The 20,359-nt window shown below is 42.9% G+C and overlaps 1 protein-coding gene across 1 annotated transcript in view; it reads right to left on the reverse strand.

Annotated features, from left to right (window-relative positions):
* TGFBR1 (transforming growth factor beta receptor 1) overlaps window positions 1-10,047 on the reverse strand; it is a 47,210-nt gene extending 37,163 nt beyond the window's left edge. The window contains exon 1 of the mRNA XM_030794681.1: window positions 9,845-10,047. Within this exon, the coding sequence (XP_030650541.1) occupies window positions 9,845-9,941 (97 nt within the window). The 5' untranslated portion in view covers window positions 9,942-10,047. The remainder of the gene's footprint in view (window positions 1-9,844) is intronic.
* Between the last annotated feature and the right edge of the window lie 10,312 nt (window positions 10,048-20,359).

Below are 20,359 nucleotides of genomic sequence, written 5' to 3' on the forward strand. Positions count from 1 at the left end.
TTATTTTTCAATGGCCCATGTACAAAGACTTCTATAAAAGCTTTTGCTCAAGAACAGAGAGAAGCTTGTTTTTCCCAATGAAATCAGAACGCTTCTAACCAAAGAATGCCCTCATGCTAATGTACGTGCCTATCTTTTCCATGAATACTGGGATTACTGTGAGACCAGTACAGTAGGGCCACACTCTCAGAATCTAAGTGTGGTCTCTCCTAAAGTAATCATTCCCAACATCCATTACTCAGAAATGAAGCAGTTCTTCAAACAAGAAACCCAAGCAAAGACACTCTGGATCTTACTGACTTGCACCTGTTTGAAGGTAAATGTCTGGCTCTGCCTTTGGTGGCAGTACTCAGATGAAGTGTATCAAATGGAGACACACCAAAAGATAAGGGCATGAGAAAAATGTCTTTGTAAGCCAGACTGAATAGTTTCATGTTGCTCTCTATTCATTATCCTCTAGCTTTTAGCAAAGCTTGATTTAAATGTCCTAGTCTTACATCAGCTGTTCCACTGGCATTAGAGAAAGACTAATGTGTTCATACTTGGATCAGAGACTTAAACTGGAGAAGATGGAGGCAGCAGCACTAAATTGAACCCTCAATACGTGTTAAAGGGGGAAGCCTCAGAACAAGAATCAGATTACTGCCAGATCCAACAATAAACCTTTACCACTTGGAGATTCTCCCTGTATTACAATCTTGGCGTTTGGGGCTCCACTTAATTATTAAGGAAGGTGGCAGCCTCCTCATGAATTCTCGATAGGTGATGAGATCTATGCAAATTATCAGTCTTCCTTACTTGCCTTGGTTACCAGAAAACTCAGAGCTAAGTATTGTGTTCAACTTTTAAAGCTTTCCTCAGCTAAACTTACAGATAATTGTTCTCTTTTTCTTTCGCTTTTTGACTTACTGATTCTTATCTTTTGTGGTCAGTAGATTTGGTCTTACTGAATTTGCTATTATTTCACGCTTCCAAAATCCTTTTTTGGAAAATGACCAGAATACAAGCCAATCAATGGATAAACTAACTTTTCTCGTATAATACAGGAGCTACAAGATACTGCTCATCTTGAAGCCATGAATCCTAGGGATATTTAGACTATATTTGGCTAAAATCGGTAAGCAAGGAAGCTTGAATTATGCCCAAAAGTATAGAATTCTAGAGGAGAAACAGAGCTTACAGATAAACAAGTCCCACCTCCCACCTAATGTAAGAAATTCCTTCTACAATTTCTCAGACAGAAGCCTATCTAGCCTCTGCCTGAATAGTTCCAGTGTGACAGGGAACATACTACCTTACAATGTTCCATTTTGACAGCTATGGTAGAGAGTCATTCCTTACACTGAGCTGAATTCTGCCTTTCAGTCTACCAATTAATTCTAGTTCTTCATTACACAGACATGTATTTCTTCTTTCAGAAGACATTCTTTCACTTACTTAAATATATAATAATTCCCCTTTATTGAACACCTACTGGTGTCAGGCTATGTACTAAGTGTAAATACTACTGTACACTATTTTCACAATGATCAGGTAAATTAGGAACTATCCTCTTTTGAAAAGTGAGTCACAGATACACTGATTAGACTCTAATTACAGCCAGATATGTTGGGGCTTATATACTACTCCTATAAACAAAGATTTCATTAAATTTCTGACAACCGAGTCACATGAATTTAATCTGCCTTCAAAACTGAAAGAAAAACTTAAGTTAGATCAATCCAAATAGAAAAAGAGAGATGGTCTAGGGATACAACTGCACCAGTGTTTGGTTCATTGAGAAAAACAACAGGAAAAGCATTTAAAAGGATAGCCATCAGGGAGCTCCAGGAGATAATAAAGCTGACACCTGTAACATCAGCAACCATGACCTGAGGCCTAGGCCGCAAGCAGGAAACTTCCTCTCTTTTATCTCAGCCAAGAACCACACTCCCAAGAGATCAAACGCATTACTGCAGAGAAAGCAGCACTGTCTGAAGGTTAATTTCAATACAACCAGAAGATCACAAGTAATTCTGAATATATACATCTTTACTAAGAGAGGTAGGGGAAAAATAGAAAGCATGAACCTGAAAAACAGGAGAGAACCATATCCCAGCAAACGGACCAGGACTCCAGATACAAGCTAGGACTTCAAGGTCTAAATAAAAACTCCATTTAAGGTAGCGTTTTAGGACACTAGAATCCTCCCACCCCTAAAAGAGAAAGAGAGAGAGAGAGAGAGAGAGAATATGAGGTGAATGCTAGATGCTAGTAGCCATTTCTTTGCTTAAGGTTCTCTCCCATTTCCAACTAGGTTCCATTTTTTTTATCTTTGCTGACTACTAAGCAATTTTATTTGGCTACCTTCACCTCAAACTCAACATGCTTAAACCAGAATTCGTCTCCCCTTAATCCTCGTGCCAAATTACTCACTAAGTTAAAGGCATTATCCAGCCTAAAAAAGCTTGGGAGTCATTCTTTTTTTCTTTCATGGAGTCACTCTTAATTTCTGTACTCCACCTCTTTACAGCTAGGACCTACTGCCACTCAACAAATATTTAGTGAGTGCCTAGGATGCACCAGGCACTTTCTATACACTTGAGATACATTAGTGAACAAAACAAAGACATCCACTTTCACAAAGCTTAGAATGATAGGAAGGAGACAATAAACAGTAAATAAGTATATGTGATAAGTAAATAAATATAATATGTTAGAAGATATTGTTACAGAGAAGGAAAGCACTGTAGGATGATGACAATATTTTAAAAGGTGGCAGGATAAGCCTCACAGAGAAAAAGGTGTCATCTGAACAAAGACTTGCAGGAGGTGAGGGAAGAAACCATGCAGGTATGTGAGGGAAGAGCACACAAGCAAGGGAACAGCCACACACAGGCCCCTACTACTAATTCTTCTGATTTCTTTGTTTCAAATGTCATACAGTCACCATTTCACCCCGTTTCTCAATGCCATCAAACCAACTCCAAAATTTCCCTGGGTAGCCACCCTGATCCATTCCCTCTGTGGCACAATTAGACATTCTTTTTCCACATTAAAACCTCTCACCTGATTTTCAAGGCCCATAATTCTCTGAGCCCACCCTTTACACCATGAACTTCCATTTCTCCCCTTAGAAATCCTGAAACTTAGAATGCTCTTTCTCCACACATGCCATCCTCTCCAGCCAAGGAGTGCCTCCTTTCCACCACACATCCACTCAAAGCCCTACCCTCCTGCAAGGCACAGAGATCAAGTCCTACCTCCTCTGTAAAGCAGTCGCTGTGGTTGGTAGTACTGAGTCTGTAGTCGTATTTCCTCAGCATCAATTTTTTGAAAAGCAAGACTGCCTCTTACTTTTCCTGTATTTCTTATCATGTTGATCACTACTAAATATTTGCTAAGAATAGATGAGCCATTTCCGCTGTAAACTGAAGCTCTTTCCTCTGTAAACTGAAGCTCTTTGTCAATTTAAACACTTTCATTAGCTTTCATAAACTGCTGAAATAGAATGATTAAAGAATGGTTTGTTGCTTTTTTTTTTTTTTTTGAGATGGAGTTTCACTCTGTTGCCCGGGATGGAGTGCAGTGGCACGATCTTGGCTCACTGCAAACTCCGCCTCCCGCGTTCAAGTGATTCTCCTGCCTCAGCCTCCAAGTAGCTGGGATTACAGGTGCCTGCCACTATGTCCAGCTAATTTTTTGTATTTTTAGTAGAGACAGCGTTTCATCATGTTGGCCAGGCTGGTCTCGAACTCCTGACCTCGTGATTCACCCACTTTGGCCTCCCAAAGTGCTGGGATTACAGGTGTGAGCCACCATGCCCAGCCCAAGAATGGTTTTTTATACTCAAAAAAAAAAAAAGCATGGGTGCAGGATATGCCAAAATGTTAATAAGGGCTGGTGATGGCTTTTTTCTTTTCTGTAATGCAAATTTTCAGTCCTGTGCTTATGTTACTTTTAGAAGAAAAGAATTTGCTATGAATATATGTATAAATCAATACAAATAGTAAGTGATCAACTATCACTGGACACATCAGGGAGATTCAAATTACCTAAAAATATGATGTTAAAGAAAGACTGTTAGTATCTGAATAGCCTGCAGTTGCAAAGAAACAGTAAAACTGTAATCAAGACAATCTGAAGCAAGTTCTCATGGTTTGCAGAAAAGAGAAAAACTTTCCTGCTGAAGTGGCTCTAACAATGTATTTACTCTATATGAAAGTAGCATGGACGTATGTGACCCCACCATAAGTAGAGGAGCATCTGTATAGGAAAAGAGCACATATCCTGGAGTGCTCAAATGCAGGCTCCACCTTTCATTAACAGTGCAACTTCAGTTTCCTGGTCTATAAAATGGAAACAAAGAGGGTCTTCTTTCATAGATATGAACTAGCTTCCAATCTGAGCAAAATTGTGTCAATTCTGCCTACCCAGGCAGATGGGGTTTATGGTAATAAAAAAGCATTTGAGTCTCAGTGGTTGAACTACTGTTAGTCTACATCTGTGCCATTCAAAGCAGTGTCTTTCTTTTATATATGTATTTACGATTAGAGGATGAAAAAATACTAACACCTTTAGATAATGTTTAGAGTTGAAAAGAATCTTGGGGTAGAGCTGATGTTATCAAAACCTACAGTTATCTTCTGAGCACTGGCCACCTGTATCTGTGAACAAATGGACTTAAGAGTTTGGAAATTAACCAGCAAATAAGTAAGAAGTTTTGGTACTCTATACAACTACCATTCAAGGTTGGTTATGAGAATTAAATGATGGCATATTAGCCATGGTCAAAGAAAAAAAAAGAGAGAAGAGAGAATTAAACGAGACAAGACAGGTAGAATATGTAGCATATTCTTGTAACCCTTCAAGAAATTTCAAAGCAACCTGTGTGTATACTCTGCAAGTCAATTTTTTTTAAAGTTAGATTAGAAATTGTTCTTTGAGGGAGCAGCTTTACAAAAGATTTGATCTGATCTATAAAATTGGACCATAAAACCAACTGGACTTAGTCCACTAGTATTTAAGAAAGTGATGTCTGAGATGAATAATTACAAGTCTACCAACCAATTTTCTTCATGATGAAGAAGGGTAGCCACAAGAAACTTACCTGGAAAGCAATCAAAACACATAAAATTGGATCTAATTCAAAGTGGTAAACAATTTTAATGTTTATGGAGACTGCCTGGATTTGACATTGAGAAAATTCAGTTAAGAATGGCATTAAATATTATCCTAAGTATTGGAGTTAGGTTGGGTCAGAACAGACCATACATTTTGAGAAGACTCCAAAACTTTCCTCAAGCTAGTTCTATGGGACAAAGCATTAAAAAATCCCTGAGAAATATGCCAGCATCTGCCCTCAATTCCAGAAGCAGGAAGCAAAGATGTGACCCAATCACATGATATTAAACCACAGTCCATCTGTTCAGAGAACTCTGTGTTACGTAAGCCATGACCAAGGAGAACTGCAAAAGGCAAGAGGTTTGTCGACATTTATAAGGGGCTCTGTGGTTTGAAGAGACACGTTCTCACATCAGAAGGGCCATCCATAGGATAACAGCATTTTCAAAATTCCATTTATTACACAGGAACATATTTGGTGCAATAAAATGACACTACAAGAATGGTGTTGAGTCCCTGTAACTGCTCAACTAAGGCCTAGAACCTTTCAACAGGGGTCTTCCCTACATAAGCGGCCCTCCTCACAGGAACAAGATTTATCTTCCTCTTGATTATTTGTATGTCAACTCCTCTCTTAATTTCAACAACAAAGCGGATCATCTAATATTCTAAACCAAGGCCTTTAATTACACCCCAATTCAATTAACCGTACTTACTCAAGACCATCTTCCAAACTACTATAGGCCTGCTTTTCTCAATCAATAAGTTTATACTAGGTCCTTTTATCAGCAATTAAAAAAAAAATTGACCTTTCCCTTGAGGACTTAAAGGCTTTAATCATTCCCCCTCCCTTCCACCTTTAGAATTCACTTTTCATGAATTCTGTGAAGTTCAAGGCCTACTTCACTTAAGTAAGTCACTCACCCCTTCGTGGATGCCAACCACCTATCCCAACCCTGTCCCACCCCCACCTCTGAGTCCTTCACATTTTAAAGCACCATATAGGGCACGAGATGTGGAATCAGAAAATCAAAGTTCCTGTCTCTATTCTGCCCCTGAGCCACCCTAAGAAATTCACCTGAGTCATTTTTTCATCTGTAAACTGAAGTGATAATATACTTAAGACTTTCACCATTTGAATGCCCAGCCCTACTGGGCATCCCATAATGTTATTCTCCCTCATTCATTCCACTTTGATTACTTTTATGTTTTATTTCCAGCTATGTACTATAGCTTTTAGGATTGGGGAAAAAATGATAGAGGTTAATACATCCAAATTCCACAGTACAGAATAAGGAACCTAACTCTGAAGAGTAACTTGCCAGTCTGTCAGTAAAAGCCTTGTTTCCTCCCTTGGAGTAGGCCCCAGGACAGTTGGGGACACAACTTTAAAAGAACTTTCACACTCATCAAATCCCACTCTGAATTCTACCCACCCTTCAAAGTCAGTTTAAGTCCTAAAGTGTCCAGGAAGCCTCCTGCAATCATTCCAGCTTACGCTAATCATTTCCCTTTTTGAATACTAATGCCTCCCTATAGAGATGATATTAAAAATATTTAACAACTGGCACTACAAGGGTACCAACCAATCAGAAAGGATGTTTAACCAAAACACACATGGCCCAGTGGGAACTGCTTATTGAACATCAGTCCTGCTCATTAGTAACAACACAGAATAGCAACCTCAAACTCAAATACCACTTTCTCATGTGATCTTCACAATCTCATGAATTAGGCAAAAGTAGGTATTGCCCCTGTTTTCTGCATAACTGCTGGTGAAGGTGGGACAAATAACCAATTGCTTTCAACACACCATACAACTTTTCCTGATTATTTATACGGAATTATAAGTTAATATTGCATAAACTGGACTTACATAAAACAGCATAAATATTAAAGGAATGCTTAAATAGAAATCAACAAGCATTTATGTGGAATAGAATATAAAACACAGTGCTAAGTTCTGAGGCCATAAAAGAAAGAAATGGCATGAATCTTGTCCTCTGGGTACCATAACACATTCAAGTAGAGTTAAGTAGCAGCACAGGCAGTAGAAATGGACAACACAAACTGTTAAGTGTTGCAGAGTTCTGGAAGACAAAGAATTCAAGAACTAAACCAGCACAGCAAGTCAGGGCTGAGAACTTCTCACACTCCCAAAAAAGGGGCAAAACTAAATGTGTAGTGAAAAGGCTGAACAGTCAGGAGTCAGTGAGAATGAGAAATTGCTTGAAAGTCTGCAGTAACGGGAAATGAGATCCCTGGTAGGATACTCAGAGATGGCCCCAACCATAAGCTGCTAAGTGTTGTTGTAAGTGCTGAATACAAATGGCAAATCTTACAAACCTTCGTGGGGATGGCTGAGGAAGATTAGTTTGGCAGCAGCCATAGAAAGCCCAGATGAGAGAAACATGGGAAAGCAACTAGATTTGGAGGATAACAGGCAGGATTAAGCTGAAGGCTGCATACCAAGAAAGGAGGAGACATTCAAGAGGCATTCATAGAAGAGTTGGATTGGGGGCATGTTTTCAAAGAAAAAAAGTTATGAAATGGCAGAAAGGAAGCAAATAGCATTCTCAGATGCGATATACATATAGACATAGTGGTACTAAAACTGTGTACTAGGGACAAGGAATCAATTTCCCTACAGAAACCTATGTTGGAGAAAGAAGTTGGGCAGAGAACAATAAAACATACTCAGAACATAAAAAGGTGCAAGTCTTTAAAAGGGAAGCCAAGTTACAGAGGAAATAAAAAGCATTTGACCTTTTTCAGAATGTCTTTTAAGAGCGGACTGAGGCATCATCATAACCAACAGGGAAGGCAGACAAGCTGAGGCAGTCTGGACTTAGAGTAATAAGAGGACAGCTTTGTATTTTGTGCATATCATGGAGACTGTAAACTCCTCCAGGACATGGACTGAGCAATGTTCTGTATCTTCAACTAAGTCCACTACTGTTACTTGAATACATGAACGCTTCTTATGCTACTTCTGGTGCAAAAGAGTGCACTCTGTTATTCAAGTTAATAGTGGTGTGGAAATGTTACCTGTGTTTCATGCCTAACTATATTGATTCTCCCAAATGTCCACACAGTTACCTTGCCTTCCTCCCTAGGCCAATGTCAAAAATCCATTGTTTCCTCTAATGCAGGCCCACGTGAAGGGACTCAGGAATGTGCTAAGAGTTGGAATGAAGCCTATGTGATATTCAAATCATGAGGAAAGAATCCAAAGTGAATAATAAAGACCAATTGCTCATGAGACGACTGAAGAAGAAAAATGGGCTACGCCAGATAGTATGATATATACATATTTTTATATATATATATTATATATATATGACATACAGGTTTTGGAAACTGAGATGAGTGAAAATCCTAGCTTTAGCACTTAAGTTATTGGGTACTTAACGTGTCTGCACCCCACTTTTCACATCTGTAAAGTGGGGCAAATGCCACTACTCCCGAGAGTTTACTTGTGGTGATTAAATAATGTACTTATACAATAGGGTACTTTATGCATTTACATCGTAGTAATGCATAATACATAGACGGCAGCTATTAGGACTAATTATAATCGTCATCGTCAGTCTTGATTTTTAAAACAAATTTCAACATCTTTTGTCCAGTTTCAGAAACAGAAATGTACTTTCACTGCATTTTAGTTGCTAACACTGAGGCTGTGTATTTTAGCTTCTAGTGTCTCAGTTCTGCTACTAACGAAGTTTTTCACTCATTCCTTCGTGGATGCCAACCACCTACCCCAACCTGATTTACTATTTTGAAAAATCCAGCGAACATTTTTCCTTGAAAACCAGCTATACAGATGTCTGATTCAAACTATCAACTGTCACTCAAGAAAAGGAACATCGCGAGTGATGTTCCTTCGAGGAAATAAAAAGCGTTTAATCAATTCACAGTCATTCCCAAAATTTCCAAAACCCGCAGAATGAGCAAACGTTCAAGTTTCCACTACGAAAACAATCCGTAGCCTTCTGGTTACTGGACTCACTTCAACACTCCCCAGACGCACGAAAGAAGAAACATTCCGCGCATCTCCGCGCTTCCTTCTTCTCACACAAAGCCCCCCTGGCTGGAGAAGCAGCCCCTTCCAGGAGGGTCGGCTCGGGTCGAGCCAGGCGGGAGTCAGGGCGGCCTGCGGACCCGGGGGTCTCACCACACGTCGCCCCCGACTCCCACTGGACGAAGCCCTAGCGGCTTGGAGCTCACACCTCGCCCGGGAGCCGCCTTCCACACCAACCTCAAACCCCGCCCCGGGCCCGGCAGCCTCGGGCACGGATCCTCTTGGGGCGGGGGTCCCCGGAACAAGGTCACGCCGTGCCCAGGGGGCGGCGGCGGGCAGCCACGGCTCTGCCAGTCCCCGCCGGCCTCGCACTCTCCGCCCCTGGCCCTCGCCCACTCACACCCCAAAGGGCAGCCCCGGACCTCGGACGACTCCGCCCGACTCCACCTCCCCGGGGAGTCCCGAGCGGGGCGGCCTCGGGCAGCCGGACACGTCCGCCCGCGCCCGGACACACGCCCCTGCCCCGCCTCCCCTCCCCGCTTGCGGTTCGCCCGGCGGCCACCGAGCCGCGCGGGGCCACGAGTGCCCGGCCCGGGCCCCGGCGCCGCCACCTGCGCCCCCGGCCCCGCGCCATGTTTGAGAAAGAGCAGGAGCGAGCCAGAGGCCGGGCCCGGCCCGCACGCCCCGCAGTCACCCGCCCGCCGCGCCGCCGCTCACCCGCCGCCCCCGGGAGCAGCGCCGCCGCCGCCGCCGCCGCCGCTGCCAGCACGAGGAGGAGCAGCCGGGGACGCGGAGCAGCGGCCGCCGCCTCCATGGTCCCGCCGCCACTGCCTGTGGCCCGGCCCGGCCCGGCCGCCGCCTCACCCCAGCAAGCCTCGCCTCGCCCCACCTCCCCCGCCGCCGCGGCGGCCTCGCTCCGGCCCTTTGTAACTGCTCGGGGGACGCGCGCCCATTGGCTGCCGGGCTCCCGCCGGCCCCGCCTCCCCGCCGCCGCGAGCGGCCAAGCTGGACCCAGCCGGGAGCCCCGCCTGCGGGCCCGCCCGGCAGCCAATCCGCAGCCGCGAGCGCCGGTTTCTGGCCACGCCCCACGCTCCCCGGGGGCCGGGCCGCCAGACCCCAGCCCCGGCCCGATCGGCTCCCGGCTCCGAGAGGCCGCGTGGGGGCGGGGTCTGCCAGCCCGAGCACCGTTGAGCCGCTAGCCCTGGAGGGCCGGGTAGAGCGATGGGTGTGTCAGTGTGAGTCTCTTTCGGAAAAAGGCTGTGGCCGTTCGACGCTCTTTTCTTCTAACCTCCTCTAGGCGCGGAAGATCTGGTACTGCCTCAGCCCCACCCTGACCCCATTCACAGCCCCGCACCGGCAGTCGCAGCACATGCCACCCAGATCCGCTGCAGCGCCAGGCCCCTGCATCCACTTCAACTTCCCCTCTCCAAGTCCACGCATCAACTTCAGCATTCCCCCGAAGATCCCTCCTCAGTGCCCTTCACATGAGACTCACTCTCCTATTTCCTCCTGCTCCCAGCGGTCACCCCAAACCCATCTCCCCCACCCAGTTCCAAACCTAGAAAGTCCTCAGATCCCAGCGTCAGACCCAGATCCTGAGCCCAAACACACCCTCAAATAGCCTCCCGACCCCCTGCAGAACAGATCCAGGATGGGGATCCAAGCCGCACTCCTCTCAAACCCCTTCCCGATCCAGGTTGGAAAGGGAGGATCCCCACCCCAACCCCTCAGAGGGGTTCCCCCTTCTTAGCACCCAGCTCCCGCGGGGCGGAGGGGGAGCAGTCATCATTACTTTGAGCTGTGTCTGACACTGCTGTATAATAATCCTGAGGTGTCACTAAAAATCCAAATAAACTCTACGTTTTCATTCTGAATTCCTAATTTACTGCGAGACGCTCCACCCACCTTCCCTCTGCGACGCCAAAATGAGCTCCAGATTTGTAATTCTTCCTGTCAGACTAGTCCTTTCTTCAGACACAAACACAGCCAAGGAGGCTGTTACGTAGAACAGAGAATATTTTTCCGCAGAACCTTTTAAGAAGGAAGTTTTATTTTCGGTGTCATTTGAGCTTGGAATTAGATAAACCTTGATAGCAGGAATCAGAACCAGCCTCTAATGCCAATTTTTGCACTACTTTAGAGTCACTGGGTGAGCATTTTCCCCACCTGTGAAGGCTTCCTTCCGGGAGGTGAAAAGGGAAAAGGCGTGGATATTGGAGCTGGGATCTGAGACCCGCGCGCTTTCTCCCTCCTGTCTAGGACACTTAACTTAAGCAAGTCAGCTAACCTTTCGGAACCTCCAACAGGCTCAGAGGCCTGCAACTTGCTCTAGACCGCAGCTCCAGCAACCTCAGCAGCAAACTCCCCTCTTGCTTAGGCTGAGGATTCCAGAGAGACGGCTTCTGGCAGGCTCCAGTCCCAATTTGCCCTCTCAGTTCCAGTTTCTTCTATGGAGATTTGGTGGACTTCGTGCCACCTGAGGTGCCTAGACTGCGTTTTTGCTGCTCTATTTGCAATGTCTTGCATAAGATAAGAGCTAATGAGATTTTTATTGTATGAATGAATGAATGATCTCAGAAAGTGACTGCTTTTCTCTGGCCATTAGCTTCCTCATCTCTAAAATGTAAATAATAATAGTACCTACCCCGTTTATAAATAAAAGGGATTGAATCACTTGTCTTGGGCCCCTTAAATGATGTAATGTGTCTGGTACAGTGTCTGGAACATAGTAAATATTTAGCTAATGCCATTTCTTTGCCCATCCCCTTCCAGCTCTGTATGATTCTAATCAGCATGTATGTTCATGTTAGTCTGTGCCTTTGACGTATGGAGCCTAGATTAATCAGTGTTAATCACACCTCCAGTTCCTTAACATTTTCCAGGGAATTGAGTAGATTCAACAGGAAGGAAAAACAGACTATTTTTAAGTTGTATCTTCCTGATACTAGGAGGAAATTTCCATGAGCAACAGATCCATAAATAAACTACACTAGAATGGAACACTAAATTATTAGTTTAAAATCATGGTTCCCAAATTGTAAAGTCTCTCCAATTACCTGGAGAGCTTGTAATAATACAGATTCCTGGGTCTCCCTCGGCCCTAGCAAGTCTGCTTCAGTTCATCTGGAGAAGGTTCAGGAATCTGCATTCGTAATAGACATCCCAGGTGATTCTGCTGCAAGTGGCACTGGGCCTGCTTCAAAAGACACTACTTTACTTAAAATTCAGTAAATAAAAATGCATGACCTTATTTGCCTTTTGAGAAAGGTTGGATGGGCAGTAGAAAGAAGCCTCTGGCTTTGGAGGCCTACAGACCCTACTTGAAATTCTGGCTCTGCCACTCACTAGATGTGGGTCTGGGAACACTATTTGACTGCTTTGAGATTTAGCATCCCCCAGGGTAAAGGGAGATATTGTTGTGAGGTCTAAATGAGCTATTGCACATTAAGGAATCTGTCATAAATGTTAATTCCCTTCAGTCTTTACAGACTTACTTGTTGTTTAAAAGGCTTACATGTTATTTACTCCAATGTCTTGATTTAAAGGGGAAGAAACCGAGGATCAGTTCCCCAGCAAGTCAGCTGCAGAGCTAGGACTAGGAGTCTCACTCCAGTGCCTTGTACCCTGTGTAATGTTGTCTCTTAATCTTTATGCCAAGGACATTGTTTGCTTTTCCTTTTGGATTATTTCCTTAAGTAAGAGGATTTCTCCAAAATAGAGAGCAGAGACTGCTAGTCATCTAAACTACACCCATTCTTACATTTGCTTTATAACCGAGTCCTGATTTTCTTTGGGAAAGCAGTTCACCTAGAAAAAATATATATATTAATTTCCCAGGCTCCTTGTACCTAGGTATGGCCATGTGACAAGAGTTCTGGCCAGTGACATGTAAACAGAAATCTACTTTCCACAAGGTGGAGCCTGTACAAAAGATAAAAAGATACTTCCTAGTTAAAAAAAAGAAGAGACTCATCATATTCTCTCTTTCTCTCTGGAACACGGTTGCAATGCCTGGAGGTACAGCAGCCATTTTGTAAACATAAAGGCAATAGCCCAAACTGAGGACTGTAGAGAGAAAAAATGGAGAGAGTCTAGGTTTTTGATAAATTTCCTGAACAGCTGCACCAGCTCTATAATGCTTATTTCTTATTATATGAGAAACATTAATCTATTTTTTATTCACCTTAGAACGCTTCTATTCTGCTTATTTGCCCATCCTATTTATTGTTGCACATTTTATTTCTATCTTATTTTCTAACCTACAAGACATTATTGACTTCTGCCATTATTAGCTATTGCTAATTCTTGGTGCTCCTAACTGAAAAACAAACCACCTCAAAATTTAGTGGCTTAGAATAATAACCATATATCATCTTTCATGAGACTGTAGGTAGGCTGGACAGTTTTTCAGGTTTCGGCCAATTTATGCTGATTTCCGCTGAGCTCACTAATGAGTTGGCTGTCAGGTGGAAGGGGATGGAAGAGGGTAATAAGCTAGATCAGCTCCTCCATGTGGTTTTTCATCCTCTAGCAGGCTAGCCTAGGCTTGTTAACATGACAGTTCAGAGGTCCAAGATAATGAATGAAAGTCTGCAAGAGCCTTGAGTCTAGGTTTAGAACCGGCACCGGCCAGGCATGGTGGCCCATGCCTGTAATCCCAGCACTTTGGGAGGCCAAGGTGGGGCGGTGGCTTGAGCCCAGGAGTTTGAGGCCAGCCTGGGTAACATGGCAAAACCTCTTATCTACAAAAAATACAAAAATTAGCCAGGCATGGTGGTTCACACCTGTAGTCCCAGCTACTCAGGAAGCTGAGAGGTTGGAGGATTGCTGGAGCCAGAAAGTCAATGCTACAGTGAGCCATGATTACACCACTGCACTCTAGCCTGGGTGACAGAGTGAAACCCTGTCTCAAAAACAAAACAAAATAAAAAAACACCCACTGGCACAACATCACTTCTACCATATCCCATTGGTTTGGGCATGCACTGGGGCTGAGCCCAAATTCAAAGGGTGCAGAAAAAGACTCCATTTTTTTGATAAAAAAGGAACTGAAAAATCACATTGCAAAGAGGCAAGGATATCAAGAGAAAATAAGTGTGTACATGTTTACAAACATTTTTTTTTCCACCCCCATGACCCATACACCTTCTCATACACCTTCTGCCAGGCCCACCTCCAACAGTGGAGGTCACATTTCTTTCTTTCTTTTTTTAAAAATTATACTTTAAGTTCTGGAGTACATGGGCAGAACATGCAGGTATACACATGCCATGGTGATTTGCCGCATCCATCAACCCATCATATTTCTCCTAATGCTATCCCTCCCCTAGCTCCCCACCCCCGACAGGCCCCCGTGTGTGATGATCCCCTCCCTGTGTCCATATGTTCTCATTGTTCAAGTCCCATTTATGAGTGAGAACACATGATGTTTGGTTTTCTGTTCTTGTGTTAGTTCTGAGAATGATGGTTTTCAGCATCATCCATGTCCCTGCAAAGGACATGAATTCATCCTTTTTTATGGCTGCATAGTATTCCATGGTGTATATGTGCCACATTTTCTTTATCCAATCTATCATTGGTGGGCATTTGGGTTGGTTCCAAGTCTTTGCTATTGTGAGCGGTGCCGCAATGAATATACAGGTGCATGTGTCTTTATGGTAGAATGATTTATAATCCTTTGGGTATATACCCTATAATGGGATTGCTGGGTCAAATGGTATTTCTAATTCTAGATCCTTGAATATACAGGTGCATGTGTCTTTATGGTAGAATGATTTATAATCCTTTGGGTATATACCCTATAATGGGATTGCTGGGTCAAATGGTATTTCTAATTCTAGATCCTTGAGGAATCGCCACACACACATTGTGTCTTCCACAATGGTTGAACTAATTTACACTCCCACCAACAGTGTAAAAGCATTCCTTTTTCTCCACATCCTCTCCAGCATCTGTTGTTTCCTGAGTTTTTAATGATCGCCATTCTAACAGGCATGAGATGGTATCTCATTGTGGTTTTGATTTTCATTTCTGTAATGACCAGTGATGATGAGCTTTTTTTCATATGTACACTTTTTAACCACTTTCTCTGATCTTTGTTTCTTTTTACCTCTCAGATTGTCTACTTCAAATCACTGTTATTATTCCTGAAGTTTATATTTTAAAATTTCTTTTAGCAAGAGTCTACCAGTGGCAAATAATCTTAGTTGTTGTTCGACTGAAAATGTTTTTATTTAACCCTCATTTTTCAACAATGTTTTCACTGAACATAGCATTCTAGGTTGATAATTGTTTTCTCTCCACAATGGAATGTATCATTTCACTGTCTCTGCCTTCCATTGTTGTTTATGTGAAATTAGATGGTAGTCTAATGGTTTCTCCTTTGTAAGTAATCTGTCTTTTCTGTCTCTTTTTTTTTTATAGACTTCATTTTTTAGAGCAGTTTTAGGTTCACAGCAAAATTGATGTGAAATTGCATAGAGTTCTCATATATTCCCTGACTTCACTCACACTCACAGACTCTCCCACTGTCAACATCTCCTACCAGAGAGGTATGTTTGTTACAATCAATGAACCTACACTGTCACATCATTACCACCCAAAGTCAGTAGTTCACCTTTGGATTCACTGTTATTGTCTATGGGTTTTGATGAATATACAGTGAGATTATCATGCAGAATATTTTTACTGCCCCACCCTCAGTCACAAAGATTTCCTCCTATATGTTCTTCTTCTAGTTATTTTATAGTTTTAGCTGCTTCATCTAAGTCTTTAAGCTATCTTGAATTAAATCTTATGTATGATGTGAGGTATGAATCAAAGTTCAGTTTGTTCTATACTGACATCCAGTTGATCCAGGATAATTTGTTAAGATTTGTTAAGAAAATTTCCCCAATGAACTGCATTGGTGACTTTGTCAAAAATCATTTGTATATTTGTGGATCTATTTATGGACTCTCTTTTTTCCCCATTGGTCTGTTTATTTTAATGCCAACATCACTGACTTGATTACTGTACTTTATGGTAAGTCTCAAAATCAGGTAGAACAAGTTCTCCAGCTTCGTTCTTCTTCAATACTGTTTTGCCTATGCTAAGATATTTATAGTTCCAAGTAAATTTTAGTGCTAGTTTGTCAATATCTACAAAAACCCTGCTATGCTTTTTATTGGAATTGCACTGAACTATAAATCAATTTGTGGAGAATTAACATCTTTACAATATGAGTCTTCTCATCCATGAGTATGGTATATTTCTTCATCTATTTCAATCTTTAATTTTTCTCAACAATGTTTTGTAGTTTTTATTGCTAGGGGTCTTTCATAACATTTGTTAAATTTATTTCTAAGTAAGTTTTATCAAGGATTTGCATTTATTTTTGCCACCTGGACCACTACCAGTCTTCTATTACTCTAAATTATTGACTTGACTTGTGTTGTTGTTGTTGCTGTTGCTGTTGTTGTTGTTGTTGTTTGAGACAGAGTCTCACTATGTCCCCCTGGTTGGAGTGCAGTGGCACTATCTCGGCACACTGCAACCTCTGCCTCCCGAGTTCAAGCAATTCTCATGTCTTGGCCTCCTGAGTAGCTGGGATTACAGTCGTGAGCCACCACGCCCAGCTAATTTTTGTTTGTTTCTTTTTTTAGTAGAGATGGAGTTTCACCATGTTAGCCAGGCTGGTCTTGAACTCCTGACCTGAGGTGATCCACCCGCCTCGGCCTCCCAGACTTGAGTTTTTTAATTTGTTTATTGTTTGGACCATATAGGTAACATGAATTTGGGCTTTAAGCACCATGAGGGACAGAGAGCTTGTGGTTCCAAATTCTCGCTGATGACATTATTTCTCCTTTTCTGCTAGGCACCTAAGTTTTTACACCCTCCCAGCAGTTGAAGATTAGTAGTTGTTTCTGGTTCACCCTTTCATTGGAAGTGTAAACCTTGGGGGGTCTCATCTTTATGGGGGAAGTGTCCAGGGGCCTTGGATGGCCCTGATCTTTGTCTCCCATTTCCTGTGCCCTGTGAGACCAGACAACAGAAACTCAAGTTCATCTGGTTCAGTAAATGCCATAAGAACAACAGCCAGTTGCAGTGCTCCTGAGTTCTTTCTTTCACTTAGAATTTTGGCCTGAGTGTCTCCTATTTTCTTGCCGTCTCATAAACGCATTTAGGAAGATACATTTCCCTGTATTTTTACTTTTCGTCTATGGAAAGGTCGATCAACTAATGACCAGGAACAAAACTACTACTACCTAACCTCCTCCATTACACAGATAAACTTAAAAATCACTACCAAGTTCTCTGCTATAGCAGAATACAATTGTAACTGGCATCAGGTATCAAAGAGGATCGAAACAAAAGCTATTTTGCCAATACAGTACCAGAGAAATTCAACTTCTGGCATTGTCTCTGCAGCTTCTCAAACATTAAAAATATGCTCACAGGCTGTCTATCCCCATCCCTGTCTTTCAAGCTGGTTTCCCCAAATGCTTGGGTTACTTTAGGAAAATGTTTTGTTTTATTTTGTTTTGTGTTTTGTTTTCACACAGATTTTTGTTGTGAATATCTAATTTTAAATATGCTATGGATATAGAATTTGACCTGTGGATAAATACTGTTTTTTTTTTTTTTTTTTGGCTTTGGGAAGTATATTTCTTATTTTAGGATTAATTTTTATAAATGTCCTATGGATACTAGAAAACAGAAGTGGACTCTATTTTTTGTGTACATTAACATGTGTGTGTTTGTATATTTAATTTGTGTGTGAATGTGTATGTGTGTGTTTATTTAATCCTAGTAGCTAATCCTTTTTAATTTTTTGACTGCTTGATCTGCCAAAGATGGAAAGAGGTGCATTAAGCTCTCCCAACTCCCCACTGCTTTACCTGTTTCCCTGGAGACACATCCTCTGACCTTCAGCACCCTCCCTTCCTCATCAGAGAACTAAAATGGGATTCAGACTTCCTGGACCCTGAGTTAGGGCTGTGGGCCAGCAGGCTTGAGCATCTTCTCTCTTGTCCTGCACAGCTACAGGCTGTGGCTCCATCTGTAGCAGTTCTCAGCACTAGTCCTGTCCTCAGACACCTGGACATTAAACAGTCTCTTCCTGCCTTCCTGCGACACAGCCTCCACTAGGCTTCTGCCTGTGTCCTACACTTCTGCTGTGATCCCTTGTGTTATCCACAATTCCGCAAGTTTGGCCCAACCTCCCTCTTACCATTCCCGCTCCAAGACTGGAATCCCAGGCTCAAATTGTGCACAGTGTGGGAGTTTTTGCTCCATGCAGACCAACCTCCCTCATGTGCTTTTCAAGTACCCACTGCCACTCTCTTTTTGTCTGTTGAAACATCGTGCTTTCTTGGTAGAGTTTCAGAGCTGACAGCCTACATGTCCTATGTCAATCTGCCCTTGTCTGCTGCCTGCCTGGCTAGGTGCAACTCTTCCTCCCTGTCAGTCGGCCCTATTCAGTTGCATTGTCTCAGGGAGAGCCTGGCTTTTCCCTTGGTCGGTCAGCAAGATTCCCTTGTGGTCAAGACAAATTGAAGATTTTCAATAGGTTGCCACTACCCCTTCCTCTTGGCTCAAATTTCTGTTTAATCACATGTTCTGAAAAAGTGTAAAGAAAGAAAACAAAAACATAAAAACAAGGCCATAAGACATGGGGCACATGGCCATGTGGCCTCTTTGTAGGAGACCTAAACAAGTTTAATTCTACAAACATACACACACATATTCACTTGCACATTTAAAACTGTACATCCAAACAACAGCATTCACGTCGGATGAGAGAATTCAACAGAAGCACAGCAGTACTGCAAAGAGCTTAATACAACTCTGTTTGGCAACTCAAGCACTAAAAAAGCAAGAATAACTACCAAGATTAAATGTACACACACATATACACAACTCTTCACACACAAATTCACATGCACAAAAAAACAGAATCTTCTTCCTTTTTCCAGTATCCATGGGACACTTACAAAATTGATCATAAATTAAGAAACCTCAAGAAGTCCCTCTGAGGCAGAAAATAGAGGATAAATCCATAGTTCCTAGTGCATTGAAAGTTGGACATTCATAACAAAAGTTCAAGTGAAAACAAAGCAAAACAAAATATTCAAAAACACTAAAAAAATTTCCTGCAGGAACCCAAGCATTCAGAGAAATCAACTGAAAGAGGGGAGAGGAAAGAGAGCCTGTGAGCGTATTTTGGAATTTAGAGACGGGGAGATAATGTCAGAAGCTGAATTTCTTTGTACTGTGTTGTCGAATAGCTTTAGTTTGAATCCCTTCCATACCTACAACAATTAAGACTTTATTCTGCTGCAACAAATGCCTGACAGTGACTTTTGTCTGTGTAATGGGGAGGGGGAAGGCAGGCAGGGCTGGTGAATAGTGGGCATGCCAGAGGATCCAGGAGCTCTGACAGTTCAGTATCAGAAAAGCACTTAAAGGTGAGCAGGTTCCCTGCTTTCTGCAGCACGGCCTCCCCTCTATCTAAGTCAGGCAAGTACCAGCCTTGCATACATCCTTCCAACTTAATGGTAAGGGCAGAAGATCCCATCTTCATCTAATTATAGAGTCCTGGCCATCAGGACCAGCCTGGCCAACATGGTGGGAAACCTCGTCTCTACTAAAAATACAAAAAAAAAAGCCGGGCATCATGGCACACACCTGTAATCCCAGCTACTCGGGAGGCTGAGGCAGGAGAATTGCTCAAACCTGGGAGGCAGAGGTTGCAGTGTGCCAAGACCGCACCACTGCACTCCAGCCTGAGCAGCAGAGTGAGACTCCGTCTCCAAAAAAATAAATAGAGTCCTGGCCACAAGGCACTGCTAAGAATGCTCTGGGCCAAAGAGGGATGCCAACTATCTCCTGATGGTCTTCTGTGGAGGAAATGGGAGGTCTCAGAGAGCAGTTTCACTGCCTCACCTGGAAAACCCAGGAGAAGGAGGGTGAACCGCAGCAGGCTTGAAATTCCCTGCCCTTTAGTTTGAGCATCCTGTGTTCCCAGTTTCATCTGAATATCCCACTTTTTAAGCCAAATCAACAGGATCTGGGCAGCAGTGGTGGCTCCAACCAGCTTGAAAGTTCCCAGTGGACCCAGACAAAGTTTCCTTTTGTGTATCTTCCCCTGAATGCCAAATGGGGTATTAAGGACATAGTTACACCCCAACCCCGATGACAGGAGCTTACATTTGATTTTATTAAACAAGAGTAGTGCATTTGTTCCAAGCT

Source organism: Nomascus leucogenys, chromosome 1a (assembly GCF_006542625.1).
Source record: "Nomascus leucogenys isolate Asia chromosome 1a, Asia_NLE_v1, whole genome shotgun sequence".
Taxonomy (NCBI): domain Eukaryota; kingdom Metazoa; phylum Chordata; class Mammalia; order Primates; family Hylobatidae; genus Nomascus; species Nomascus leucogenys.